Source organism: Aspergillus brunneoviolaceus (assembly GCF_003184695.1).
Source record: "Aspergillus brunneoviolaceus CBS 621.78 unplaced genomic scaffold BO95scaffold_96, whole genome shotgun sequence".
Taxonomy (NCBI): domain Eukaryota; kingdom Fungi; phylum Ascomycota; class Eurotiomycetes; order Eurotiales; family Aspergillaceae; genus Aspergillus; species Aspergillus brunneoviolaceus.
This window is the reverse complement of record NW_020290826.1, coordinates 87,895-112,450: the sequence shown is the minus strand read 5'-3', so window position 1 is coordinate 112,450 and position 24,556 is coordinate 87,895. Positions and strand designations below refer to the sequence as shown.

The 24,556-nt window shown below is 52.5% G+C and overlaps 10 protein-coding genes across 10 annotated transcripts; 4 read left to right on the top strand and 6 right to left on the bottom strand.

Moving 5' to 3' along the window:
- Positions 1-5: 5 nt before the first annotated feature.
- On the top strand, positions 6-1,405 carry BO95DRAFT_447737 (uncharacterized protein). The gene has a single exon (XM_025587698.1). It carries the CDS (start codon positions 414-416, stop codon positions 1,275-1,277), a length of 864 nt encoding a protein of 287 aa, XP_025437143.1. The 5' UTR covers positions 6-413; the 3' UTR covers positions 1,278-1,405.
- Positions 1,406-1,903: 498 nt separating this feature from the next.
- On the bottom strand, positions 1,904-3,279 carry BO95DRAFT_508738 (uncharacterized protein; the record flags this gene model as incomplete). The annotated part of the gene is made up of 3 exons (XM_025591298.1): positions 1,904-2,656; positions 2,829-3,037; positions 3,136-3,279. 3 exons carry the CDS (start codon positions 3,277-3,279, stop codon positions 2,218-2,220), a joined length of 792 nt encoding a protein of 263 aa, XP_025437142.1. The 3' UTR covers positions 1,904-2,217.
- Positions 3,280-4,133: 854 nt separating this feature from the next.
- On the bottom strand, positions 4,134-4,667 carry BO95DRAFT_436528 (uncharacterized protein; the record flags this gene model as incomplete). The annotated part of the gene is made up of 1 exon (XM_025585240.1): positions 4,134-4,667. The coding sequence occupies one exon, from the start codon at positions 4,665-4,667 to the stop codon at positions 4,134-4,136; it is 534 nt and encodes a 177-aa protein (XP_025437141.1).
- A 74-nt stretch (positions 4,668-4,741) lies between these two features.
- Positions 4,742-6,259, top strand: BO95DRAFT_447735 (fungal specific transcription factor domain-containing protein). The gene is made up of 3 exons (XM_025587697.1): positions 4,742-4,922; positions 4,972-5,478; positions 5,538-6,259. Exons 1-3 carry the CDS (start codon positions 4,836-4,838, stop codon positions 6,222-6,224), a joined length of 1,281 nt encoding a protein of 426 aa, XP_025437140.1. The 5' UTR covers positions 4,742-4,835; the 3' UTR covers positions 6,225-6,259.
- Positions 6,203-8,177, bottom strand: BO95DRAFT_424418 (aminopeptidase). Its single transcript, XM_025584672.1, has 3 exons — positions 7,848-8,177; positions 6,646-7,787; positions 6,203-6,593 (listed from the first exon to the last, which is right to left on the bottom strand). Exons 1-3 carry the CDS (start codon positions 8,086-8,088, stop codon positions 6,468-6,470), a joined length of 1,509 nt encoding a protein of 502 aa, XP_025437139.1. The 5' UTR covers positions 8,089-8,177; the 3' UTR covers positions 6,203-6,467.
- A 932-nt stretch (positions 8,178-9,109) lies between these two features.
- On the bottom strand, positions 9,110-10,474 carry BO95DRAFT_295488 (uncharacterized protein). Its single transcript, XM_025581741.1, has 6 exons — positions 10,088-10,474; positions 9,973-10,025; positions 9,866-9,925; positions 9,739-9,816; positions 9,611-9,688; positions 9,110-9,550 (listed from the first exon to the last, which is right to left on the bottom strand). Exons 1-6 carry the CDS (start codon positions 10,333-10,335, stop codon positions 9,393-9,395), a joined length of 675 nt encoding a protein of 224 aa, XP_025437138.1. The 5' UTR covers positions 10,336-10,474; the 3' UTR covers positions 9,110-9,392.
- Positions 10,088-10,873, bottom strand: BO95DRAFT_424417 (uncharacterized protein). The gene is made up of 2 exons (XM_025584671.1): positions 10,625-10,873; positions 10,088-10,564 (listed from the first exon to the last, which is right to left on the bottom strand). Exons 1-2 carry the CDS (start codon positions 10,851-10,853, stop codon positions 10,497-10,499), a joined length of 297 nt encoding a protein of 98 aa, XP_025437137.1. The 5' UTR covers positions 10,854-10,873; the 3' UTR covers positions 10,088-10,496.
- Positions 10,874-12,279: 1,406 nt separating this feature from the next.
- BO95DRAFT_447731 (uncharacterized protein) lies at positions 12,280-14,674 on the bottom strand. The gene is made up of 5 exons (XM_025587696.1): positions 13,881-14,674; positions 13,646-13,826; positions 13,459-13,582; positions 13,007-13,346; positions 12,280-12,931 (listed from the first exon to the last, which is right to left on the bottom strand). Exons 1-5 carry the CDS (start codon positions 14,301-14,303, stop codon positions 12,365-12,367), a joined length of 1,635 nt encoding a protein of 544 aa, XP_025437136.1. The 5' UTR covers positions 14,304-14,674; the 3' UTR covers positions 12,280-12,364.
- Positions 14,675-18,630: 3,956 nt separating this feature from the next.
- BO95DRAFT_477113 (putative MFS glucose transporter) lies at positions 18,631-20,946 on the top strand (the record flags this gene model as incomplete). The annotated part of the gene is made up of 7 exons (XM_025589968.1): positions 18,631-19,103; positions 19,159-19,210; positions 19,267-19,342; positions 19,402-19,588; positions 19,639-20,165; positions 20,217-20,507; positions 20,557-20,946. The coding sequence occupies exons 1-7, from the start codon at positions 19,079-19,081 to the stop codon at positions 20,944-20,946; spliced, it is 1,548 nt and encodes a 515-aa protein (XP_025437135.1). The 5' UTR covers positions 18,631-19,078.
- A 1,011-nt stretch (positions 20,947-21,957) lies between these two features.
- Positions 21,958-23,990, top strand: BO95DRAFT_508710 (MFS transporter). Its single transcript, XM_025591297.1, has one exon. It carries the CDS (start codon positions 22,411-22,413, stop codon positions 23,971-23,973), a length of 1,563 nt encoding a protein of 520 aa, XP_025437134.1. The 5' UTR covers positions 21,958-22,410; the 3' UTR covers positions 23,974-23,990.
- Positions 23,991-24,556: the final 566 nt, after the last annotated feature.

Here is a 24,556-nt window from a genome sequence, read left to right as displayed (position 1 = left end):
ACCCGGACCACAATCCACAATCACAAATAACTCACGGATGGCCGGTCGGGCCCAACTTACTGCGGCAATGGCTGCCACCGGCTCTTGGACCCCTGGCAAAACCTGGGAAAAGCATTGCTTCACAAATCTCGGCTAGTTTCTCTCTTTTCTCACAACTCTCCTGACTAGAACAGACTAGATGGAAGCTATTTGCGGGTGCGGCTTCATTGCCAGCGCAATTCCGGTCAATCCAACCGACGGTTGACTGAGATGAGCCATCCTTATTGGTCAACGAGGAGGAGTGTCGATAGAAAGACCTAAAAAAGGGTCCACACTGGGTCGCTTGAACTATTTGATCTCCTGAGTTCCCCCTCTGGCAAGAAATTGAAGATAATCAGATCTCTTCATCCCACTGACAATTGTCTCTTCGCAAGATGGTCCGACTCTTGAGCTCGACCTTGGTTCTCCTCGCTGCACTGCAGGTGAGTGGAGCCAGTCCATCGGTTGTGACCCTCACATCGAGCTATACCAGCACCGCGGTAACGACTATCACCACCTCCATCCCAAGTGTCTCCATCACCAGCACTTGCACCTGGGGTACTGTCGCTCCGACGGGTTGTGCCAATACCATCTGGTATGATGCAGGAAACTACTGGTCGGCCACGTGCACTACCTCCGCCTACAGTGCCAGTACCACCAAGATGACCTACTCCTGGGTCAGCGTGGACGCGTGCACCGATGCGTGCACCCACTACAGCAACTGCGCGGGCGTCAACTGGGATGACAGCGAAACCTGCCGGATCCTTGCCGGGTCACTGGAATTGGTGCCAGCCTCAAGCAGTGTTTTGGCCGTCGAGCTCTTTCTTTTCGACCCCTGTACTTCGCGAGTGACCTCGTATGTCCCGGAGACTTTGACTCGCACCTCGACTTCAGAGTATACATCTTTGATCGTCTCCACCCTCACTCCCACTCCCACTCCCACTTCGACTCGGGGTGACACCCCGACGCCTACCCCATCGACGTCGGTGCATCTCATACACTCTGCGTCGAGTGCTCCGGTTCTGTTCCCGCCCACATCAGGGCGTTCGAGCTCCTCAGCTCCCGCCACCCTTTTACAGTCATCCGGAAGCCCTTTGGCGATCTCGTCATCCATTGTCAGCACCAGATCGCCCGCCACCGTCTCCCCTATGACCAGCGCTGCACCCGCACCATCCAGCGCGCCGGAGGAGGTTGAAACTCTGTATTCTACCATTTACACCACCGAATTGGTGACTTTCTTCACGGAGTGTGCGTTCTAATCGACATTCAATGATTGTACATCAACATCCTCTGAATCGGCATCGATGGAGGCATGAGATTAGGACGTTGGGCATCGATGATGGACTCGGTGGGCTCGAGCTCGAAGAAAGGCGCTCAAAGATCGCATCGTGTAATATCGCTTCGGTTGCTTGATATATGGTTCTGAGACCAAGCAGCCTCGGTTAGCCTTCGCTCAACAAGAAATGCTCAAGGAAATTGAAAAATACCCAACCGCCACCGAAGTTGGCACGGAGATTGCGGAACAGAACGCACTGGCGGCAGCGATCTGCAAGACCTCAAAATATCGTCTGCACAAGCTCCACTGCACACGCATAACTTTAGTGTATCGTAGTCTAAACGATCCGCGAGGTTTATCACTCGAAATTCGCCCGGTGGTTTCGTTTCACGAAGAGCATACTAGATCGAGAGAACTGTAGTCGATGGAGAATTAGCAACGCGTTATTCGCATGTGAACAAGAACTTGCCTTCCTGATCCCATCTGCCATTTTTCTCCTGTCTTCGAACAATACTCGATGCCGCAAACTATAATCAAACCCCGCCTATCTCAAAAGCGAGGCTGGATAATTGAACTATTGGCAAACATTGGATCAGTATTGGGCGTCATCTCGTCATGAGTGCAAGGAAGCCTTACCCTGATAATTTCTCGTATCATCCGGTCTTCCCAATAGCATTTGTCGCATTTAGCCCGGGTCTTTCTTCGCCCCAAAGCCTTCACTACGTTCACCCACGACCTTTGCCTTTCGTGCTCTGATTGCCTGCAGACTGTTGTCAATCTTAGCGACTCTTTTCAAGCACTGATGAAATGCTTGCATTGACTGAATTGCTTGGAAGATGTTATTACCCCATTTGTATTTTTTGTCAAGGACGTGGATGATGGATGAATTCAGACTACATGAGACTATCCGACTGAGAAAACCATTAACGTGCGTGGCGGGCGGTGAGCGGCCTGAGGCATAAGGCCCGAGACCGGCCGGCATCTTTCGTCTTCCTGGCACCATCATACAGACCTTTGCGACATTTGAGACAGGATAGTCTTGCCACTCCATTATGGACAGTGAGTATCCACCTCTCCAGGCGAGTTACCTTGCATTCTTCACATTCGAAATCGGGCAAATCTGTAATCTGCCTCCAGACCATAGGCAGTAAACGATGCTTTCGTTTCTCCAGCATAGCCCTGTATCCGCCGGCCTGTGCGAATCCGGGTTTAAATCTTCTTCTAACGCGTCGGCCGTGCCACTCATCGCCAATATTCGATGAAAAACCCACTGAAGTCGAAGTAATTTCATTAATGGCAAAGGAAGATTCACCGGGTTGGTCGTATTCAAAGTGAGAATATCGCCAGACTGTAGCTTTGTGTCTGATTCTAGGTTGTATAGCTTTGCGTATAGAACACGGTACTTGGTGCTAGATGTTAGATCAGGGCTAATAGGCGATGGACAACAATTCCAAACGTCATGTTATATCGTAGGCCATTCCTTGCACTCTTGTTTGAGTCATGATGTGCTGGATCCCAACCACAATGCACACACGCGGTCGTCTTTTGCTTCATTTGACTGACTTTTGCTTTTTTCTGATGGGCAACCATTTTACCCGAGCTGTGATTATCCCAATAAGGGAAACAGCTTTTGCACCACATCTTGGACTTCTCATCTGGCTCGAGTGGGTTCCAGTAGATCTGAACACTCTCCGGGATTGCCTTGCTACATTTGGAACAACGTCTGTCGACCTTGGGCTTGACCTTGGGCATTCCAAATGATCCGTCCGCCCGCCAATTCGGTGGTGGCAGTTCATTATCTCGATTACATCGACCCATGCATCCTAGACAAATATACTCACCTTCGTGACCCTCTTGAGGGTGTGCTGTGAAGGACCTCTTGGTAATTTCGTGTCCATCATTGATACATTTGGACCTCCCTTCCTTGTCAATGCGTTTTGCCTTCGCTTCTTGCTCCCGGAAATCTGGGAGAGGAAGGCACCCATTCTTTTTGTATCGATAGTCACAGCTGCCGCACATCTTTTCGAATATATGCCCTGGCAGTGGGCACGGCAAGATGTTCCATACACCTAGCGGCCACCGACAGTTTGCACAATGCGTTGCCCAACGGCGTCCGCGTAGAGGCTGAGAGATAGGTAATGCCCTGTTAAGACGCTCATGGGCACTTGAGATGGTAAATTCCCCTAGATCAGCAGCAAACCTCTTCATACTAGAGCCATGGAAATCACTGGGGTAAACGTAGGGAGGTTCAAAACTTTCCGCCATCACAGTCGTGGTGTTCTCGAGTAAGATTATCATCCAATTCGCATCTTCGATGTTTATTTCCGGATCCGTGGATTTTGGAAGCCGGGCAACTAGCCGAAAGTTTGGTTGTCGATCAGGTCTCGCACGATTATACATATAATCTATAGCCTTCTCCTTTCCAGCTCGAACCAAACCTCGGTGTGACGATATTCGTTTATGAGCACCTTCTGGCCGCGTGTGCGTGTGCTCCTTTCTTTCCACCCACGTCTTCGGAACTGACACTGCAGACCTAATGTAAAGGCCATTGTCTTCCTTAACCTAGGTATTCGTGACAAGGTTTTCCAGATAAACTCCTCTAAGCTGATCCTCCTTCATGATAATTGGCAGAAGAAGCACTTCATTTCGAGTTAGTTCTGTACCGGCAAATATTGTCCGTACCACTGGACTAATTGCCCGTTCAATCTTATTGATCACTTCGTCGATCTTCACTTCCGATGTGTCAGCTAAGGTAGACCACATTTTCTTCCGGGGTTTGGCGTGCTAGAGTCCAGATATGTCTGATAATGCCCTCGAGTCGGTATCTAAATATGGTCTGTTATGCCTCGACATCATCCAGTTCTAGGTTAAGCACTCGATAGACATATTTCTCATGGGATTCATTGGGACGACGTAGGGGAAACTCATCCGTGTCCAGCAGCTCACTTTCAATATTCTCTATCTCCAGTCCCTCCTCTGCCTCTCGTCTTCCAGGTCTTGGTGGTGAAGAGGACCAGTCGAAAAATTCTTCTTCGTCATTCGCCACATCTTCAACGATTGACTTACTCACCTGTGCCTCATTGACATCTCGCTTCATCCAATCAGGACGGAATAATTCAGCGTATCTGGATCGCGGACGTGGCTTGCTGGGAATCATGAACCCCCAATCCCAATTTTCCTGGTCTTCAGGGTAGGAAGAATCATACGGCACATGCATTGGTTCGCTTTTACCATGGTCTCGCGTAGGGCTGACTTGGGGTCTCTCGCTTATACCTGCCGATCTTCCAATAGCTTGGTTGATTACCTCGTTGCGGTCAGTCAGAACAGCACGAGGCTGAGCAGCGGATGGAGCGCGTGTCTCAATCTGAAACATCTTATCAATCTGTTGGAGACCTCTATCCACTAGCTGGGCTTTTTTCTGATAGGCTTTGCCTTATTGGTACGTTTGTTGACTCCGGAACGGGGCAGGTGGGCGTCTATTCAGTGGGTTTGTGGTCGACCCGTTCCCCAAGGTCACCTTATCATCGGCACGGTGCCAGGGATGGCGTACTATGCTCGCGCCATCGGTCTGATTTCCGTGCTACCGGAGCGACCTACCATCATTCACATCGAGGCTCTTCTGATCTTGGTAACCTCGTCTCCGTGGGTATTCTGTCATTATGTGCTGACTCCTCCAGGCCCTCTATAGCCAGTCCCTTAACCGACAGCACTCCGCCTACCTCATGGTCGGCAACGCCTTGCGCTTCGCACTCCTCGTCGGTCTGAACCACAACATCCCGGACACCCAATGCCCCGGTCGGATTGCGCGAGAACATCGTGTGCGTTTGTGGTGGACAATCTACGTCTTTGATCGGTCCTGGAGCCTGAAATTAGGCCTGCCAGTGCAATTCAACGATGAAGCCATCCACGTTGACCTGCCCACGAACCTCGACTCCGACAATTACCACAACGAGCTCGTGGACAGCTCATACCAAGCCGCTTTCGTCAGACTCGCCAGAATCTCCAGCACAATCATGCGCACGATCTACAGCCGTAGCAACTTCACCGAGACGTTCCTCCAGCGGGAGCAAAGGATCCTCCTTGACCTGCAGGAGTGGACACAGTCCCTACCCAACCACCTCCACCTCCATACCACCAGGCACAATTCCAAATGCACCATTCTCGTCCATCTCCAATTCAACTACGTAGGAACCTGTTCCTCCCCATCTCCCGTTCCAACCGAAAGCTGACCCATTTAACACAGTGCGTCATCCTGGCCATCCGCCCAATCCTCCTCACCCTCCTCAATCATCTCTCGCCAAACCTGACCCCCAACGAGCCCGCTATCCCTGCAACCCTCGCCGCTCTCAAAGACGCATGCATCCATTCCGCCCGCCACACTGTGACCCTCTGCACGAACGAATGGACGAACGGCGCCTCCTCAACCTACGGCTACGCCTTCGCCCAGTACATCTTCACTGCCGCCCTGAGTCTGCTCATCTCAAGTCTGCTACCAGGTGGCACAGCGGAGGACCTCACGTCCGTGGAGACCGTCATTGAGATGCTGAAATCCTTGGTCGCGAACGGTAGTCTCGTCGCAGATGACTTGTTCCACCATCTTGTGCGGGCACAGCACTGTCTGCGGAGCGGACGGTTCGCATCATGGGTGGCGAAGCAGCAGAGGTTGTCGCTGTCCGTCGCCTCCCCTTCGGCACAATCTCCATTTCCGGCAGTGCTTTGGTCCAAGGGACAGGCTGATAATCTCCCGAGCACGAGTCAATTCGGTGCTGGAGGCGCAGCGGCAGAGTCCGCTTACATGGTGCTAGATCAGCCGCTCATGCAGGATTTCCTGACACAGGATGTCGAGGAGTTTGGGTTCTTTGATGCGGGGGTTATGGCCGAGGTGGGAACGGATCTCTGGCCTGGTTTGCCACTGTGGGCTGCTTGGTAACTTCCTATCAGGTCTCTTTAAGATTGGATGCATAAAAATCTGGAGGTCGAGAGATGGGTGTTTTAACGCGCTCCGCCTCGCAACTGTATCTAAAGTTGAAGTCAACAAAATAAAGCTTGTCGGTCCCAAATATAGATTGTGCCTGAAAGGTTTATTCATCTAACCAAGAATAACTCAAAAGAAAGCATTAGACAAGACTCTATCTAGCCAAAAATGATAAAGAAATCTGTAGTCTATCATCGATCACATTTGCAGGCGGTGGCCGCGGTACTTCCGCGGCTCGTGAGAGAAAGTGCTGACATCAGCATCGGTGCGCTCAGGGAAGCCCTCGAACGACAGCGCGTATGTGGCAATAGAATGCGCCACGAGCTAAAGTGTGTTAGTCATGATTCAGCACTGCTAATCGAGGAAGGATACGTACTTTGGTGTTAACCTCCCAAGCTGTAAGGTTGACGTTCGAGACGTCATCTCCAATTTGATGATAGTTGGGATCGTACCACTCTCCGGCTTTACCACCAAACATCTCTTCCTCTTCCTTGGTCTTAACACCTTCTGCGCCGGTGGCGACACCGCCTCCGGGAATGCCATTGCGAATAAAGGCGTCGTAGTCGCTGCGGCCGTCGAAGGGGATGTAGGTGTAGTTGAGGTCGTGGGCCTCGTAGAAATCAACGTACAGGTTGCGGAGCTCCTCCGAGCCCACCGGATTGACGGCGTTAGTGGCGTTGTAGACTTGGTACGCGAAATTTGGCCCTGCCAGCATATCATAATCTTGGAACTGGCGTATTTTGCGATTCTCCTCCGGAGTCAGCTGGCTCACATAGTAATCACTACCCAGGAGACCTTCTTCTTCTCCAGCCCACCAAGCAAGGCGCACGCAGTTGTTGACGCTGAACTGGGTGAGTTTTGTTGCCAGTTCCAAGAGAGTCAGAGTACCAGAGCCGTCGTCATTGATACCCGGACCTTCGGCTACACTGTCAGTGTGGGCTCCAGCCATGACACAATTATCCTGATCTCCTTCGACAGTCTGTGCGATAATGTTTGTAGTGATGATTGTCTCCACAATGCCATCAATGTAGGCAATGCCATCCACCTTCTCGCCCTTCTTCAGCTGCTCCAGGACAGGTGCCGCATCACTGTCTGAGATGCCGAAAGTGGCAACATGGTCTGGGGTGGGAGTGCCAAGAGTTCCAGATAGATCGCCCTTCTCGTTATTGTACACCACTGCCGCAATGGCGCCTGCTTTGCCAGCCAGGTCGGACTTGGTTCCGAATGGACAAGTGCCCCGAGAAATAAATGCAATGGCACCAGAAAGATTGCCGGGGTAGTCGGAGAACTCGCATCCATGATTGGCGACTGCCACCAATGGACCGTAGACAGGCTCCCTGTCTTTTGTGGGAGGCGTCAGCCCCATTGGGGTAGCTGAGGAGGGCACCGTGTGGCCGAGGACGAGGCGCGACTCGAAGACATTTCCGGTAACCGCGGGAAAGGATTGATTGGTGATGGTGTAGTAGTCGCCGAGCTCGACAAGGGTGGAGTAGATGTAATCTAAGGTTCCGAGGTGACCTAGCAGATTGAAGGTTAGGAGGTGAGTCACGGCGCAGCGGAGATGAGTGAGGCGCGCACCTTTGCTGCCAATGACACGGGTTGGGTGCTGATATTCCTCCTCGCTGAGCTTTGCAATCTCGTAGAGCTCCTCGGCTCTTTTGAGGAGGTTGTCGGCTTTGACTTCTTTCTGCAGCAGCTCAGAGTCGATGAGCTGCTTGCTCGATGTAGAGAGCTCGGATTGCGATGAAGCAGCTTGGAACAAGGGCAACTGAAGAGCTCCGGCCGGCCCAAGAAGGGCGGGGAGGAAAGAGAGCTTCATGGTGAAGCTTAAGTCGATGTTTAATGTAGGATTCAGGTCGGTTGGACAAAGAGTGAGTGACTTAAGTGGAAGAGGAAGAGACAGGGTGCCGAGGAGGTTGGGGACAAACAAGCTGGGGGATGGTCAGCTGATAAGCGATAAGATAAGCCCCGTGACCTCCCGATCGGGCATTTGCGGACTTTCTCGATTGGGATTAGCTCGTCGCCTCATGACAATAGCAGCTCATAATAGGTGGATCCTCAATGATGACATCCAATGCAGCAGCACACCTTTTGCCCTGCCGCCATTGATGAGCACGCTCGCGACTTTTGTTATGACTTCGAAATCGGAATCTAACCAGACCCAGAGATCCAATCGCCTTTTGGCACGGACCGATACTCCGAGCACTTCATGCACGTCATTATCACAGTGTCACATCCGCCTACACTAGTATATATTCGTACCAGCCGCGGTCGCACAAAGTGTCGGTCCTGACAATGACATGGGTGAACCTTGTTCTATTTAGAACCGATCGCAATGCCGCTCTCATATGACCCGTCGATTAGATCGGTTCATCTCCCATTCTCAACGCGTCCGCCATCAATGGAGTTAAGCGCCCAACTCGGCGGCAACATGATCGGCTGGCCGAAGATGAGCCCCTCCGAATTGCAGGTGTCGCTGCCACTGACATCCTCCCTTGAGTTGAGATCAGGGCCGCTGGATTTTCTCTCATCCACTGGCCCTCTACTGTGTAGCATGCTAGGAACGTAACTCCTGGAACACTCATCAAGATAGCTTTCACTTGAAGTAAGGAGCCCCCTGCAAGGATGAGATGCACAAGATAGTAGATACAAAATGGGGTGATGCTCAGATGAGCTCAAGGGCAGTATGCACAAGCGGTCCGAACTTGCATCTTTCACTTGGCATCTTCTTGGAGCTTCCAACTCTATTACAACATGCCCATCTCGCCCACTCTCGAAATCGACTGATTACGCCCGGGACAACTCTGGGCGCCAGATAACCCGGCAGCAAGTGCGCTTGTCTGCAGTCTCTGGTTGTGTCGGGCCTAAAATAGTTTCAGGGGCCAACAGCCAGGTGATACAGCTCGGGGACCCCTATCAATCGGCCGAGAGCTCGACAGTCGCTCTCCATTCTTCAAAAAAGTCGCCACTCCAGTGTCTTACTACTGACTTCCACAGTTCTTTACATTGTCGCATGATATATAATGTACACAGATCCCGCAACCGCTCGCAGAGCTCAAGTGTTATTCGATATAGTCACGCCAGCATATCCTAAAAATACAACCCCATCTCATGGCCCCACTTTTAAATATCATAGGTGTGGGCCTGGACGTTGATCGTCTCGACGGTGAAGGTCTTGGAGTCGGAGGTCTTAAGACCGGTGGAGGTGACCTCGTTGGTGGCCAGGGTGCCGGCGAAGGTGCTGTCCGCGGCGTTCAGGACGATCGTGGTGTCGATGTACTCTGTTCTCATGGTTAGATGTCTTCCGGGAAGGGCGGGAGCAAAGGGCTGGGGGGACTCACGGTGAGCGCGAGCAGTGCTCTTGCAGGCATCGTCCTGGCATTCGACGGCGGTGCCCCAGCCTTGAGCTTGGCCGGAGCCTGTGAAGTGTTAGCATTGGCAACTGGGGAGAAATGGTTGAGGAACGTACTGGTCGACAGAGTCGAGACGACCTTGCCGTTAAGAGAGACGGTCTGATCGTACTTGGAGGTGGAATCGTTGTACTTGTCTGAGAATTGTCAATGGCTATCGTGCAGGGAACGAAGAGGTGAACGTACATTCCATGGTCACCTTGTCACCGGCATTGGCCGGAACTTGGGTGCCACCAAGCTGCGTGTCTGCTCATCGTTAGAGCTCTCTCGATCATAACCTCGGGAAGACTTACCCTCGAGGGTGCTGGCCCAGATGCACCACTGGCCGGAGGTACCGCCGCAGTTGCTAGATGCCGTCAGTATTGTGTCCAATGGTTTGGCCAGGATTAACCGGTCTCTATAACGTACGCATTGGGGTCGGAGAAAGAAACAGCAAGCGCCTGGATCAGATCACCGCCGCTGGTGCCCATGCCGGGCCACAGGGCGAGACGGTCCGCGACGGGGCTGGGAACTTCGGGGAGCACAAGAGTGGTCGTGGCCTCGCGGATCCAGCTCTGAGTAGGACCCAGGCTGAAGTAGGGACCGAAGCCAACGGTAGACTGAGCGTTGGCCAGGCCGAGGACGGCGAGGGCAGCGAGGGTTTCGAGACGAAGCATTGTGACGAGAGGTGAGTAGGATGATTTGAGGTGGTGGCTGGCAGGGTTGCACGAGGTTACTGAGCGATTAAAACGAGCGACAGACAACAGGCTTTATAGGATGATGTCGCTCGACAGCTGTAGGAGTTCTAGAATGAAAGGGGCCACATCCACCACGGAGATTAGTCCGAGAACGGCTCTTCATGGCCATACGTGGGATGAATATGTTTCGAGTTCACAACGTCCCGCACTAAAAACAGTACAGGAGAGAGTCAGAGGATGTTTCAGGACAAGACGGAGTCCGCCCTACCGGGAGAATACAGCAACAGCAGTAGGGTGCTGGTCCCTTGTGGAGAAGAAGTGGTCTGAGCAAGGCCTCTAGTTTCAATCCGACACGTTTGCTCCACCCCGGTTTCAAGCCAAGCCCCTGAGCCGTGGATCACTGCTGTTTTGGGTGGGATGTAAAAGAGTGCAAAAGCTGCAGAAGAGCATGAGAGAAGACAGCTCACCTGATCGCCCCCAAGTGTAGGAAGGAACATGGTTCATGTGTGAGGCGCTGTTCATCGTAAGTATGCGAGTTGGAGAAAGGTATGGAGAGCATCAGCGGAAGTGGTTCGGCACTCACTGCCACTTACCGAAAGCTTGGCTTTGCCGTACTTGTCAACGATTCGCAAATGAATACATCCAGCCGAATGGCAGAATAGCCTGAGACCTTGAGTATATTACTATGTTTAATTCTTATTACGGTCACGGTGTAAACCGATCCCCTGACCACTCTTTCTTGCTCATGCAGAATCAACGCCCCCTTGATCAGGTTAGTCCCAATATACAATCTCCGCGGGCTATGCGGCAATTACTCCGCATCTAGAATGGACACGGTATGGAATAATTCCTCTCTTCTATATCTCCGTCTCGTAAGAGCCTGGATGGTGATCATGTTTGCTCAATCTGTAACTGGAGCCTGACTCCGGTTAGAGCCAGATTCCTGACCGCCAAGCTTTAATCAGTGGAAACTCTATTCAATGTGAAGCGCAGAGAGATTATGACCCATCACAGGTAAAGACATACATTCGAGACCACTCATGTTCCATTCCATTGATGATTATGACCAGACAAAGTGGCCATGCGGCGATTGTCTTTATCATTGCCCCACAACACTCGCGCAACGCAAACCCAGGCATGGCTGCAAGTTGAATATCGTGAAAGTTTTCCCATCGTTATGAAATGAAACGATTACCCCTTTCGTGGAGATACTTGGAGACAATCGATGTTGGTGCAGCAATTCTGCCTCGAAGCCTGAGCATCAACATCTTCCTGCCGATGTGATCCAAACTTGAGAGGCGGAAAAGTGAGAATGAAGACATAGAGAACGGCTTATTGGCTACATGTAGAGCTTACCCAGACATCGGCTGACCCGCAATTGCAAGAGACTAGATTTATACGCAGAATTAGTATCAAGGCGACCCGCTTCGACGAGAAGAGGAAGCTTCCAAGGCCTGCATTGGGACTGAGAAGAGTGGTATGAATCTTCTATTTTGTGGGCGCCTTAAGCCCCGAGACAGTTGGCAGACAAGATCCTGAAGTGCTCGCTCGGTCGCAAGCATCTACCAAGACTATGATTGGGAAGAGAAATATATGAGTTTGAGAAGCAGTGAGTGTATGGGTCGGGAAGGGGCAGATGCGGGCCCGCCCTGATGGTCTCCTAAAGCGGGCGCCCTACTGAGAGCATGCACGACATTTCTCCATAGCTAAACTCCTATCTTTCAAGTTGATACAGAGCATACAATGACAGAAGTAAGCTGCATTGATAGGGAAAGGGTGGAATAGAATACAAACAGCATTTATATCGTTAAATTTAAGTCTGGCAAGATTTTAACAAAGTGATAATAGTTCGACTTTCACAAACCTTATACTGCTACTGCAAAAGCCCTCTCATGCCACATAGTACGCTAGCTCTATGAACAACACATGTTCTAATACTCGAAGTGCAAGTTGATATAACTCCACGGATCAACTATGATAATGTATATATGTACAACCACCTATCTCTTTAATCAAACACGGCATCCACTGCCTTACGAAGATACTTCGTCGGCCCCTTCCGCTCTGTCTTGGTCTCGACATCGTGCCCATCCACGTAGAACCGTCTCGGGGCGTCGAGGTCAATCGTGCGAGCATCCACCCACCACGGCCCGCGGTAGTAGCATCGCGCCGCCAGGTACAGGACCACGATAGCCACGACAGAGACGTAGTTGGCGAAGAAGTTCTTCGCGCTGGGGCTTTCTCCGAGAGGCCATACACTCAGGTAGAATTCCGCGATGATGAGGATGATGCACCAAACAAGTCCCCAGATGGCGCCGTAGGGGTATGTCCACGACTTCCAGGGGAGATCCTCTACCGATCGACCCTGGACCTTCCAGGCGTAGCGCATGCGGAGGTGCGACAGACATATCGTGCCCCAGCCAAAAAGGGTGAAGAGGGAAGTCAGGTTTGAGAACCAGGTGAAGACGTTGGCGCCAGAGTTAGAGACGTTGAGGTAAGCGAGACCACCTCCAATGAGGAGGGTTATGGCCATTCCTGCAATCGGGCGGCCTTGCTTGTCGGCCTTGCCGAAGATCTGACCGGGCGGAGCAGATGATCATATTAGTCGCTAGCGCTGCAATGTAGGAGGAAAGGAATGAGAGGCACTAACCTTGGGAGCCATATTCAGGTGTGTCAAGCCCATCAAAGTACGCGAGCCACCATAGGCCGAGATACTGCCGGTCGACAAAACTGATATGAAGATCACCGCGTTCATGATATGAGCTAGAGGTTCCAGTCCAGCGTTGCGGAAGGCTATAACAAATGGTGAAGCATTAACGCCGTCGCCACCGAAGAGGTCCTGGTTGTACGGAGAGACGGTGATGGTGATCATCAAGGAGCCCAGGACGTAGAACAGAGACAAACGGACCCAGATGGACCCGACAGCTCGGGGGACAGCCTTGCGTGGATTATCAGTCTCAGCAGCGACCAAAGCAGCGTTTTCTGAACCACTGAGTGTTAAGGGAAAGGAGTCAGCTAGGTATAGAACAGTAGCAGTCTGGGCAAACTTCAAGACCAATCCTTGCTACCCTGAAGTATAGCCAGATAATAGGGGTCAAGTACCTCATTGCAAAGATACACGTAGGCATAATGGACAAGAATCCTTTGAACCCGTTGATGAACGGCGAGGAGTTCCAGTACCGGAACCCGATCGGACCCTCAGCAGGAGCGCCACCGGCCGAAATGACTAAGGAAGTGAGCCCCGGAACAGGATATTGTGCTGTGCCACAGAGGAACTTGAACCACTTACCGATGCACGAGATGATCACCACAAAGATCCAGCCAAACTTGATAGTAGAGGCTGTAACTTCGACCTCTCCGAAGAATCTCACGGCGACAACGTTGACGGCAATAATAACAATCCAAAAAATAGTGATCCAGGCCGCTGTAGGTACTTTGGTCGTCCAGAAGCTAAGCACAGTAACAACGCCCTGTACATTCAATGATCAGTGGACAGTGTATTCAACACAGCAAGAGCAACACACCTGCAGCTCGTTGGCGATAGTGATCCAGTAGGAGAACCAGTATGCCCAGCCAAGGGAAAAGGCCATTGACCGGTCAATGAAGATCGACGTCCACTGCGTGAACGCGGACGGCAATGGATACATGACTGCCATCTCTCCAATCGAATGACTGACGGCCCAAATCATCGTACAACTGAGGAGATAGCCAATCAGAAGCGCTGCTGGGCCAGCATTGCTTAGAGAAGTTCCACTTCCAAGCCATAATCCCATTCCGATGGAGGAGCCAAGCGCAATCATGGTCAGGTGCCGCGTCGACAACGAGCGGTGCAGATCGGTTTCGGCGCCATGGTCGACGTCAGGAGAGGCCCAGTCGCCAGTGGGCTCGAGATGCTTCTCCTTGGAACTGGATGTCTCGTATGCAGGTGCATTGCTGTGGTCGTCCATCGTGAATGTCCTCGATGGAGAAGGGTGGGTGTACGTGCAAAGAGATGGGGAGAAGGGGAAGAAGACGCGAAGAAAATCACCACGTATAAGATTGGGCGGGCGACGGAAGATTGATATAAGACTTGTCCGTCGAGGTCGTGGAACCTAGTGAGGTCGGCTTGCAGCCTCTGAGAAGCCGAAGTCAATTTGATGAATGATGTGCAGGGGGCAAATTGGAACAACAGATAAGACAAACATACTCAGCCCACTCGCTATGGTTCGCTATCGGGAAGCAGGCGAGCAGGCAGATAAAGAATCTTGTCGCAGCTTCCAGTCAAGTGGTGTTAGGTGGTGTGTCAACATTTGCCCCATCGGCTTGTCCGCTGCGAGCAAGGCCAGCAAAATCTTCTGGAAGACTGGCAGGAGCGTGGATCCTGCGAGACTGATAACCACTGTGAGGCCCATCCAATAGGCGATCACACGGTATCAGAAGGCGCAGGGCCTGTGCCACTCATTGAATGGCTTTCTTGGCCACGGTACAATCAGGAGACAGCTGTTATCGGCTCTAAGTGAGACCGCTCGTGTCGCCAACTCTCCAGCATCTGGGGAATGTTACATCGGCTCGATGGGCTGGCCCAGGTTGGACGGATGACCATCACGGCCAGTCGGGATAGCCACCCGGATGCGGCCATCTCAGCCGTCAAAAGATGAATGCACCCTCACGCTGTGCTCGCGTGGCGTGAATTCAATACCGTCGTAGAGGTGGCGCCAGTCTCATCCCTTGCAGGCGAGAAATGCAAGAGGCATATCGGTCAAAGAAAGACAGCAGCTGGACTCGTTCGACTCAGCCCAAGCTCCATGGAACCTGTCGTCTCCAGCGACTAGAGCAGGTCCGCAATGCGGAGTACAGGATACTCTATTTCTTCAAGATAAGAATAGGACAGAGAATGGGGGCCATCGCGGGCCAGGAGAGGGGCTTCCAGGGCTTATCGGCGGCCAAGCGTAATGCTCAGCCGGTCTGCGGGTGAATCTGACGTGGTGGTGCGAGTCTAACGCACTGGTGCTGCGAACTATAATCAAATGGACCCGCGAGATTAAGCTATCAAATCCATACTGGACCAATTGCAGCACTTGGTGCCGGTGATCGGCGCCGGATTGGCGCGATAGCATCGCTCACTTTTACCCCGGAATGGCGTCAGGACAGATAAACAATTCCCGGATATCGCCGGAGATTGTTCTATCCCCCCTATCCTTTGACCGGTGCATTGTTATGCGTGTGAAACATAACCCCTGTCACCAGCTATTGTCGAGCGAGCGTGCGGCAGGGCAAAAAGATCAGGCAAGCTCATTATCGAGTCCTCGTCTCACTTGAGCCGGATGGTACATCCCCTTGCGTCTGATGAACCTGCACGTGGCGAATAGGTCAATTATCCCTCTGCGCTGCTGGACTGGCTAGACCGAGGCCCTGCGCTGTCGTTCATCGAGGTCCAGCGATCGTCGAGGTAACGGCACGGTCGACCTCCTTAGTCTGGCCGGGAAGCAACTCCGATGCGTTGACTTTCCCACGGTCGCATACACCACTTAACTCGTGAAAACCTCTCGGATAGTGTTTAACGTACATCCGGAAGAGAACCCAGCGGTTTGGGGCCTCCAAATAGTAGGATATTTTTGAAAACCCGTCCGAATCCGGGGTACCGACGACATGGCAGCAGCCCGAATCCAGCACCAGCATCTGATCCCCAGAATTTCCCCAGATCTAGGCCAGAGTCTAACTGCTGCTTTTCCCGCCAATTCATCCATGGGTCCAGAGTTTGTGCTGAGAAATGGTTCACGCATTAGGTTACCAATGGGCGGGGACAGATAATCGAAGGATTAAGCGTCACCAATCGCCTGCGCACGCCTTTGTCGTCCATTTAGGCCTCGAGTGCATGTAGCATGCCTCTGTAGATTGGATGTGAGCAGACCCCTCACCGCTAAGTTGCCACTGTGAAGGAGAAAATGGACACACTCCATCTCTCGAGCGAGATATAGTCAGAAACCTCTGTTCGTATGTATGCTCCCGCAACCGATGAATGCACTTTCCAACGAGGAGAACATCCAAGGTCGTGATCGATGAAGCCTAACGTAGCGTGCTTCCCTGAATACCGGATGGCAGTTGGGTATCTCCTTACATCCACCAGCCTGAGGTCCAGACCAGGCGCTCTTTCCAGGTGCTGAGTAACCCTCCGGTCGGCACAAAGAGAGCAAAGTTCGAGCAATCCTAGACACGACCAGCGCGGGGAAATTGACTGTTCATTTTCGTAGCTCTCAATCAGCTACCGCTGCCTCTACCTCAGGCGCGCTTAAAATGTTGAGCGGTGTTCTCGAGGAGACACAGTTGGTCTCAAGCATTACACAGCACCGGCATGAGAGCAGTTGAGCTTTACTGTCCTTCGGCAAGCTAAGTTGTCGGGTGCGGGAGAAATGCTCGGACGGGTTGTTTTGCTCCTCAAGCCTACAGGCCTTATTTTGGCCATTTATTCAACTTGAATTTGTTCTTATGCACTGAGCATTCTCGGACAGTAGTCTGCAGATCCGAAAACACCGTATTTTCTTGTCTTCGGCGTAGTCCCATCGATAATAAACGCTTTTTCTGACACTCGTGCACGAAGTCTTTCAAGGTCTCAACGGCCAGTTCACCAGTCAGAGGCATATGTACGGTCGGCCGGTTCCACGAAGACCTGTACATGTCAGCCGCTATGAAGTCTTGTCAACGGCAGTAGACGCAACCGACGTTGGTTTTCCGGCTTCTGGTTCAGTGTGAGTTATGTGGGATATTTTGTCATGTGACAATGCTGACCGCGCTGTTTGTAACAGATCAGGTCCCCGTTTCAGCGCTTCAGATCATCTCGATTGATTTGAGTATTATCCTCATGTGAATGCAATCGAACACCCTTCTGATATGGGCGAGCGCACTCCGGGTACATTGAAATCACAATACCGTTGCGAGATGGAGAATTTCAGTACTTCTTTGCCGTGTCACCAACCGATTTCCGGAATCGGATTGCAGTAAAAGATACGTTGCTAGTCATGGGGAGCAATAAGGCACGTTTCGACAGTGCACATTGTGTGTTGACGACGGAGGCCCCAGAGAAGAAGCGTGGTCCCATGGCGTGCGCGGATTAGACTACATCAGACGAAGATGTTCCTAGAATCGATCGGGGTGGCCTTCTCTCGATCGGATAGGTGCTTAGGAGCCTGAGATCACTATAGATTGGTGGAATGTATGAGTCAGTCCCAGTGGAATTCATCAATTACTCTTCGCATGACTGGAGAGAGCTTACTAAGAGACCCTTCACCACACTGACACGCGCATTGACCAGAGGTTGAGCGACAGCAATCGATCTGACATCTTGGGGTCGTGATTACCTCTTGCTGTGCGTCCTCTCTGTCCAGCCTGTCGCTACGAGCCGGGACCTGGCACCATCTCGAATGAGGATCTCTCAGGGGCCCAACACCACACTGAGGCAGGCCTGCCCAGCCGGATAATAAGAACATATCAGTGTACCGCTTGCAGCAAGACCTAGATCACTCTGATCAGGCAAAACTGGACGCTGATACGTGAGTGGCACGGGTCCGATCAGCCCGATTCGGAAGACTTTCCAAAGCTGCTGGCCGAGAACGCCTGCATCGGACAATAAGTCGTGAATCGCGGAGATTGCAGCATCACGCACTTCGGCTACCACAATTAACCGGCTGTGACCATCGCGGACTGGGGTTTGACCGTGTTCACGTGGAAAGAGCAGCGCAGCTGAACGAGCCGTTGCCGGCTCAGACTTTCGGTAACGCGTCCTGTCGCCGAAATTCGGCTGTCGTATACGCCGGTCTTGGTGGCAGCCCAAGCCTCACAAGGCTACAATTAATCGAAGACGAGTGAAGAAACGGGGTTTCGCCGCCATTGATTTTGATTGTTTTGGTGAGACTATGATGGAGAGGCTTGACGGTGGCGTCAGAGGGTCTCTGGTTGGCACCAATCAGCCATATCGACGCTACATAGATGACCACGCCCAGCCAGGCCGCCAGGCGATGGTCAGCATAGCGCAACGGAAGAGGCTTCGGGTGGGCGTCAGACAAGCCTCCATAGACCGGCTCGTGCCGAAATTGACAACACGCGTTGTTCAAGACGATTGAGTGCTCGGGAGGAGTTGACAACCGTATGATAGACCATGAGAGTAGTTCTGAATGACCATCCAAAGATATTCTTCGACAGGTGGAATGAAAATTATCCTCCGTCAGGCATGCGGAGTAGGTATTTGGCAGGAGTCAAGGAAGAGGGTCTACCCGAGCGTCGGTTAAAATGAGGGGAATCAGGGAAATCAGGACGTGTTCAACACGAAGAAGGAAATTTCCGAGGCAGAAATGAACCGACTGGACTGGGCAGGAAACACGGCCTCCACCGAGACTGGGGAAAAACCGCTCCTCCAGGCGGGTCTGATTCGTTCCCCAACCGAAATCCCCGGACCTCCGCATTCCCTGCCGATGATCTTTACTCTTTGAAGTTATCCATCCCCCCATGCAGGTCTCGCACCACCCTCCATCCGGGACACCTGCAACACTTGCAAGTTATCTTCTTCCCTGTCTTCTCGCCCGCGAGTGACGCCATGACGTACGGGCCAATTGCACGAGTCCGGGATGGACGTTACTTCGGCACTGGGTCGTGCATCGGTATATAAGCCCCGTCCGGGGCCCCCGAGTCGGCTCTCCGCATCCCTATCCCGGTTGTACTTCAGGTAGTCCGGTCTGGTTCGTTGCTCACCATGTATCGCATTACAAACATCTACAGTATGGTCTCCTTCGATGCTGTCAATAAGGTGCCACGGAACTGACTTGTGCCTAGTCCTTGCCGCGTTAGGCACCATCGGTGGTGCATTGTTCGGCTTCGATGTCAGGTACGACCGCTCTCCTGCTCCGATGTATGAGGACACACATTGACCCTGTTGAATAGTTCCATGAGTGCCTGGATTGGCACCGACCAATATTTAGACTATTTTAATCATCCAGACAGCAACTTGCAAGGAGGTGTAGGTCTTCTGTGTACAAGCCGAACACCTGTGGGTTACGCTGACGATCCTTCTGCTAGATTACTGCTTCCATGTCTGCTGGATCTTTCGCCGGCGCACTCGCAGCGGGTTTCCTTTCGGATTGCCTTGGCCGTCGCTATTCTCTCGTTATCGCTTGTTGCATTTGGATTGTCGGGGCAGCTATCCAATGTTCTGCTCAAAACGTTGCACATCTGGTCGTTGGTCGGGTCATCAGTGGGTTGGCTGGTGAGCACCCTCTCCCATTGGCACGGGTACTCTGTGCTAACAGTCTCCAGTCGGTATCACGTCTTCTCAAGTCTGTGTCTATCTCGCTGAACTGGCCCCTGCACGCATCCGAGGCCGGATTGTGGGCATCCAACAATGGGCCATCGAATGGGGTATTCTGATCATGTACCTGATCTCATACGGCTGCGGCCAGGGTATTTCTGGTCCCGCTTCCTTCCGCGTGGCTTGGGGTATCCAGGGGGTTCCTGCATTGATCCTTCTTGTCGCCTTGCCTTTCTTCCCCGAATCGCCCCGTTGGTTGGCCAGCAAGGAACGGTGGGAAGAGGCTTTAGACACATTGGCCGCGATCCATGGCAAAGGAAATCGCAGCGATCCCGTTGTCCAGGCTGAGTATGAGGAGGTGCAAGAGGCCGTGCGGGTTGCCCAGGAAGCTAAGGACGTTTCATTCTTGGCCCTGTTTGGCCCGAAGATCTGGAAGCGGACTGTTTGTGGTGTGAGCGCGCAGGTCTGGCAGCAATTGCTCGGAGGCAACGTTGCTATGTACTATGTCGTCTATGTCTTTGACATGGCAGGAATGGTAAGAAATGATGCGGATGGTTGGGGAATTTAGAGCTAACGCGAACAACAGACCGGCAACACCACCCTGTACTCGTCAGCAATCCAATATGTTATTTTCCTGGTGACGACCGGTGTCATTCTGCCATACATCGATCGGATTGGTCGACGACCTCTGTTGATGACCGGTTCCATCCTGTGCATGGCCCTCCACTTTGCGATTGCGGGTATCATGGCCAGCTACGGTCACCACGTCGACTCAGTGGATGGCAACTCGAATCTGAAGTGGTCGATCACCGGTGCCCCTGGTAAGGGTGTCATCGCTTGTTCATACATCTTCGTTGGTATCTATGGTCTCACTTGGGTAAGTAGACAGCCTCTCGCAAATGCCGAACCATTCTGACAATGAATAGGCCCCTGCTGGATGGATTTACGCCTCGGAGGTGTTCCCCCTCAAGTACCGCGCCAAGGGTGTCGGATTGTCGGCCGCGGGTAACTGGATCTTCAACTTCGCGCTAGCCTACTTTGTGTCGCCGGCGTTCACGAACATCCAGTGGAAGACGTATATCATTTTCGGCGTCTTCTGCACAGTCATGACCATCCACATCTTCTTCACCTTCCCGGAGACAGCTGGTCGTTCTTTGGAGGATATCGACTTAATGTTCGAGGCTAACTTGCCGGCCTGGAAGACATCGCGGCTGCCCGACCGATTCGGCGATGAGATTGAGCGTCAGCGACAGAAGACTGGCGGGGCGGAGGCAGGGGAGAAAGGAGTGGAGACGGCGCATGATGAGATGGTCTAAGCGGGGGAGATGCCCTGATGAGCTAGACTCATTAGAATTGATAGATCAAGACGTGTACCTAGCGCGAATAAGAAACGTCGCCGTGTCTCATCCTGCTGCAAGAGACTGTTTCTTGTCACTCACTGCCGGCGGTGTGGTCATGACATCATCGCAGTGGTCGACCGATGTTCTGGATTGAAAAATCGTATCATTTCGCATTTGCGGCGAAATTGGGAGACAGAAAGTGTAGTAGTATGCTTACAGCTCTGTTGCCTGAGACATGATCAATCACAATCCTGGTGCTTTGCGTGCACGTTGAGCATGTGGATTGTTGTAAGTGCAAGTTGCTGAGTAGTTACTGGCTCTGCAGTTGCCTGTCCACCATGATACGTGGAGAAATATTTGGCCTAGCACGCGTGACCGTGACTAGACCCTTTCCGGTCATCCCGTGTTAGACCCGTGATTTGCTGCCTCAGGCATTAAGATATTCAGGCTGCCAGGCCGCGATATGGGGCGGATTAGGAAATGCCTCCCGGGCGTCCCGTCAGTGCGCCAGCGCAACTCGCTGTAGAGTACATAGCAATGCGGGCCGTCTTCCTCTTTTCTCAATATACCTAGTACGACCAGTCCCATATTCACTAGGATATGTAACTCTACCCTGCTTCTACTCCTTGCTTCTGGTTCTTTTATTGACCCTCGGTGACTGTACTGCTATTTAGCATGGTGGTATGCTGCGTCCTGTGCCTTTTCAATATATATGTTGTCGGTGTATGAGCCGGTTGCAGTTGGGAAAGCGCAGGGCCACCATATGCGGAGGTACTGCAAATAGAATGTATTCGAGGTTCTTGCCGACCGCTCCAGTTTGGAAGAGATCATCTTGCAACCCCACATGATCTCTTGGATTGGCGAAAATTGCGAATCGCAGACAGCAGTGGCCGGACCCTTCGATTTTGCCGTCCAAGAAGGGTAGTGGGGCCCGCGAAGGAAGTGATCGATTCAGGTCTAGGAGAGTCTTTAACTCAGTTAACCTTCGTCGGTGATGTCACTGGCCAGTAATCCGATGAGGACTTCAGGCCTGCGATGGCGAACACCAGATGACCCTCTCCATCAATGCATATGTTTTCGAGAGGAGTCTGCTTTCCTTGCCTCGACTGACTCAAGAGGGATTCCTTCCACCTCACCCACGAGTAATCCTCTTGAGTGCTCCCACTTTCCCACTGCTGCGAGAGTCCCACATGCCCCACATCTCCCACTTGGATGCTGAATGACTTCTTACTTCAGCCCTCTCGACCCCAGCTCTTTTCAACCTGGATTTGACTCTGCTCCGAGTCAGAAATCTCACCCTCAAAGTGGTCAACATCCTTATATCTGGCAGAATCGACCTTTTAGAATCAGCGCGCGCCATCGACAACAGCTTCAATTCGCCTCGCAGATCCGACATTGGGAAACGATCCCGACTCGCTGCCTGATATTCCAGGCCGCAAGATGTCGCTGTCGAGCTCGACCAAGCACTCCATTAACGGAGAAAGTGAAGATGACCGTCCACAGGACTCCGACCTCACGCGAACCGAATCCATGCGCTCGGCCGCAGATCACTGGAATCCAATCCACGAGCTCATCTTTGTGTTGGTGGTATGCATGGCACAGTTCATGACCCAAGCCGCGTTGGGAGTGTGTCTTGCACCGCTGGACATCATCGGCGATGGACTCAACATCACGCAGCCAGGCATTCTGAGCTGGCTGATTGCAGGCTACTCGCTCACCGTCGGCACTTTCATTCTCTTCTTTGGCCGACTGGGCGATCTCTTCGGGTACCGCCTCATGTTCATCATCGGCTTCCTGTGGTTCGCGCTCTGGTCCATGGTCGCCGGCGTGAGCGTCTACTCCAATTATATCCTCTTCATCTTCGCACGCACACTCCAAGGCCTGGGCCCTGCCATGCTGCTTCCCAACGGCTTGGCCATCCTCGGTGCTACTTACCGCCCTGGCAAGAAGAAGCATATGGTCTTCGCTCTTTTCGGTGCTATGGCCCCCAACGGCTCCGTCATCGGCGCTATCTTCGCCGCCGTCTTCGCCCAACTCGCCTGGTGGCCGTGGATCTGGTGGTCGATGGCCATCTGGTGCTTCGTGCTGGCTATCCTGGGCATCTACGCCATCCCGCCCGAGCCCAGAGATCCGCGCATCGGCACCCTCTCCTTCCGCGCCCTCTGCGCCGAGATGGACCTCATCGGCGCAACCCTGGGCGTCACGGGTCTCGTCCTCATCAACATCGCCTGGAACCAAGCCCCTGTCGTCGGCTGGGAGCAGCCCTACGTATACATTCTGCTGATCATCGGCCTGTTGATCATTGCCGGCTTCTTCGTGTGGGAGATCCGCTTCTCGAGTAATCCGCTCATCCCTTTCCACGCCCTGAATGCGGACGTCTCGTTTATTCTTGGTTGCATCGCCTGCGGCTGGGCCAGTTTCGGCATCTGGATCTACTACTTTTGGCGGTTCTTAGAGGACATCCGCGGAGTGCATCCCATCCTTGCGTCCGTGCAGTTCCTCCCGCCCACGGTTATGGGGATCATCGCTGCGTTCTCGACAGGCCACCTGTTGAGTCGCCTGCACCCCGGGTGGATCATGGTCATGGCCATGGTGGCGTTCACTCTGGGCAATGTGTTCTCAGCTATTATGCCCGTGCATCAGACGTACTGGGCGCTCTCGTTCGTTACGCTCATCGTCATCCCCTTCGGGATGGACATGTCCTTCCCTGCTGCGACGGTTGTGCTGAGCGACGCCGTGGGCAGAGAGCACCAGGGCGTTGCGGCGTCACTGGTGTGCACGATCGTGAATTACAGTATCTCGTTAGGTCTAGGATTCGCGGGAACCGTCGAGGTGCATGTCAACCACGGCGGGAAGACGTTCCATGACACGTTGGTTGGGTACCGCGGCGCATTTTATATGGGGATCGGTTTAGGCGGGTTGGGCCTGTTGACGAGTATAGTATATGTGCTTCACACCCTAAAGAAGGGGCGGCGCGGGGGAAAAGGGGTGGAAGATGCTTAATCTTTGTTTCATTCCCTTCTCCCAACCTTTCGGATCATTGCAGCTTAAAAGTATACATACATACCAGGTATAGGGTATAGACTTAATAGACTCATTTCAATCGATCAATCCCATTGTCAGGGAATGAAGTGTGAATGAACATTCCCCTATTCCCCCAGAAACCCTTCAATGATGTCTAAGTAGTGACCGTCCCTGGGGAAATATGATAAGCAAGGCTCGACCTCCATGATCTTGGCCCCCCTGAATCTGACGTGCCAAACGAGAGCGAGACTGGCGCTAGGAATGGCAGAATCCGCGATAGAGCTGTTGGACTGCGGAGTAGTGCGTACTTAGACTCGACCAGATCAGCACTTTAAGGGCCGCTGTTGCATAAGAGTTCGATGCAGGCTATATTCAAAAAGCGAGAGAAACCAACCTGTTATCGATCATTTGTGTAGGGAAATGTAAGAAAACGAGGGTATAGACTTTCATAGGACCGGCTCGGGGCATCCTGTTTGTACTTGTCGATCTCCCAATCGCTTATTTGATTATCTCGTGGCGGCCGATCCGAATAGGAGGAGTCTGCATGATGGCATCACAAGCA

What these genes read in the sequence shown, in the direction of transcription:
- BO95DRAFT_508710 (XM_025591297.1), top strand. Translation starts at nt 22,411, where the DNA reads ATGTCGCTGTCGAGCTCGACCAAGCACTCCATTAACGGAGAAAGTGAA.
- BO95DRAFT_447731 (XM_025587696.1), bottom strand. Translation starts at nt 14,303, where the DNA reads ATGGACGACCACAGCAATGCACCTGCATACGAGACATCCAGTTCCAAG. An exon ending in CTATCGCCAACGAGCTGCAG is followed by an intron (nt 13,827 to 13,880) that starts GTGTGTTGCTCT and finishes TTGAATGTACAG; the next exon opens with GGCGTTGTTACTGTGCTTAG. An exon ending in ACCTGAATATGGCTCCCAAG is followed by an intron (nt 12,932 to 13,006) that starts GTTAGTGCCTCT and finishes CCGCCCGGTCAG; the next exon opens with ATCTTCGGCAAGGCCGACAA.
- BO95DRAFT_447737 (XM_025587698.1), top strand. Translation starts at nt 414, where the DNA reads ATGGTCCGACTCTTGAGCTCGACCTTGGTTCTCCTCGCTGCACTGCAG.
- BO95DRAFT_424418 (XM_025584672.1), bottom strand. Translation starts at nt 8,088, where the DNA reads ATGAAGCTCTCTTTCCTCCCCGCCCTTCTTGGGCCGGCCGGAGCTCTT. An exon ending in CCGTGTCATTGGCAGCAAAG is followed by an intron (nt 7,788 to 7,847) that starts GTGCGCGCCTCA and finishes TCAATCTGCTAG; the next exon opens with GTCACCTCGGAACCTTAGAT. An exon ending in CTTGGGAGGTTAACACCAAA is followed by an intron (nt 6,594 to 6,645) that starts GTACGTATCCTT and finishes AACACACTTTAG; the next exon opens with CTCGTGGCGCATTCTATTGC.
- BO95DRAFT_447735 (XM_025587697.1), top strand. Translation starts at nt 4,836, where the DNA reads ATGGCGTACTATGCTCGCGCCATCGGTCTGATTTCCGTGCTACCGGAG. An exon ending in TCGAGGCTCTTCTGATCTTG is followed by an intron (nt 4,923 to 4,971) that starts GTAACCTCGTCT and finishes TGACTCCTCCAG; the next exon opens with GCCCTCTATAGCCAGTCCCT. An exon ending in TCCATCTCCAATTCAACTAC is followed by an intron (nt 5,479 to 5,537) that starts GTAGGAACCTGT and finishes CATTTAACACAG; the next exon opens with TGCGTCATCCTGGCCATCCG.
- BO95DRAFT_295488 (XM_025581741.1), bottom strand. Translation starts at nt 10,335, where the DNA reads ATGCTTCGTCTCGAAACCCTCGCTGCCCTCGCCGTCCTCGGCCTGGCC. An exon ending in TCTTTCTCCGACCCCAATGC is followed by an intron (nt 10,026 to 10,087) that starts GTACGTTATAGA and finishes GACGGCATCTAG; the next exon opens with CAACTGCGGCGGTACCTCCG. An exon ending in TGACAAGGTGACCATGGAAT is followed by an intron (nt 9,817 to 9,865) that starts GTACGTTCACCT and finishes GACAATTCTCAG; the next exon opens with ACAAGTACAACGATTCCACC.
- BO95DRAFT_424417 (XM_025584671.1), bottom strand. Translation starts at nt 10,853, where the DNA reads ATGTTCCTTCCTACACTTGGGGGCGATCAGGTGAGCTGTCTTCTCTCA. An exon ending in GCTGTTGCTGTATTCTCCCG is followed by an intron (nt 10,565 to 10,624) that starts GTAGGGCGGACT and finishes TACTGTTTTTAG; the next exon opens with TGCGGGACGTTGTGAACTCG.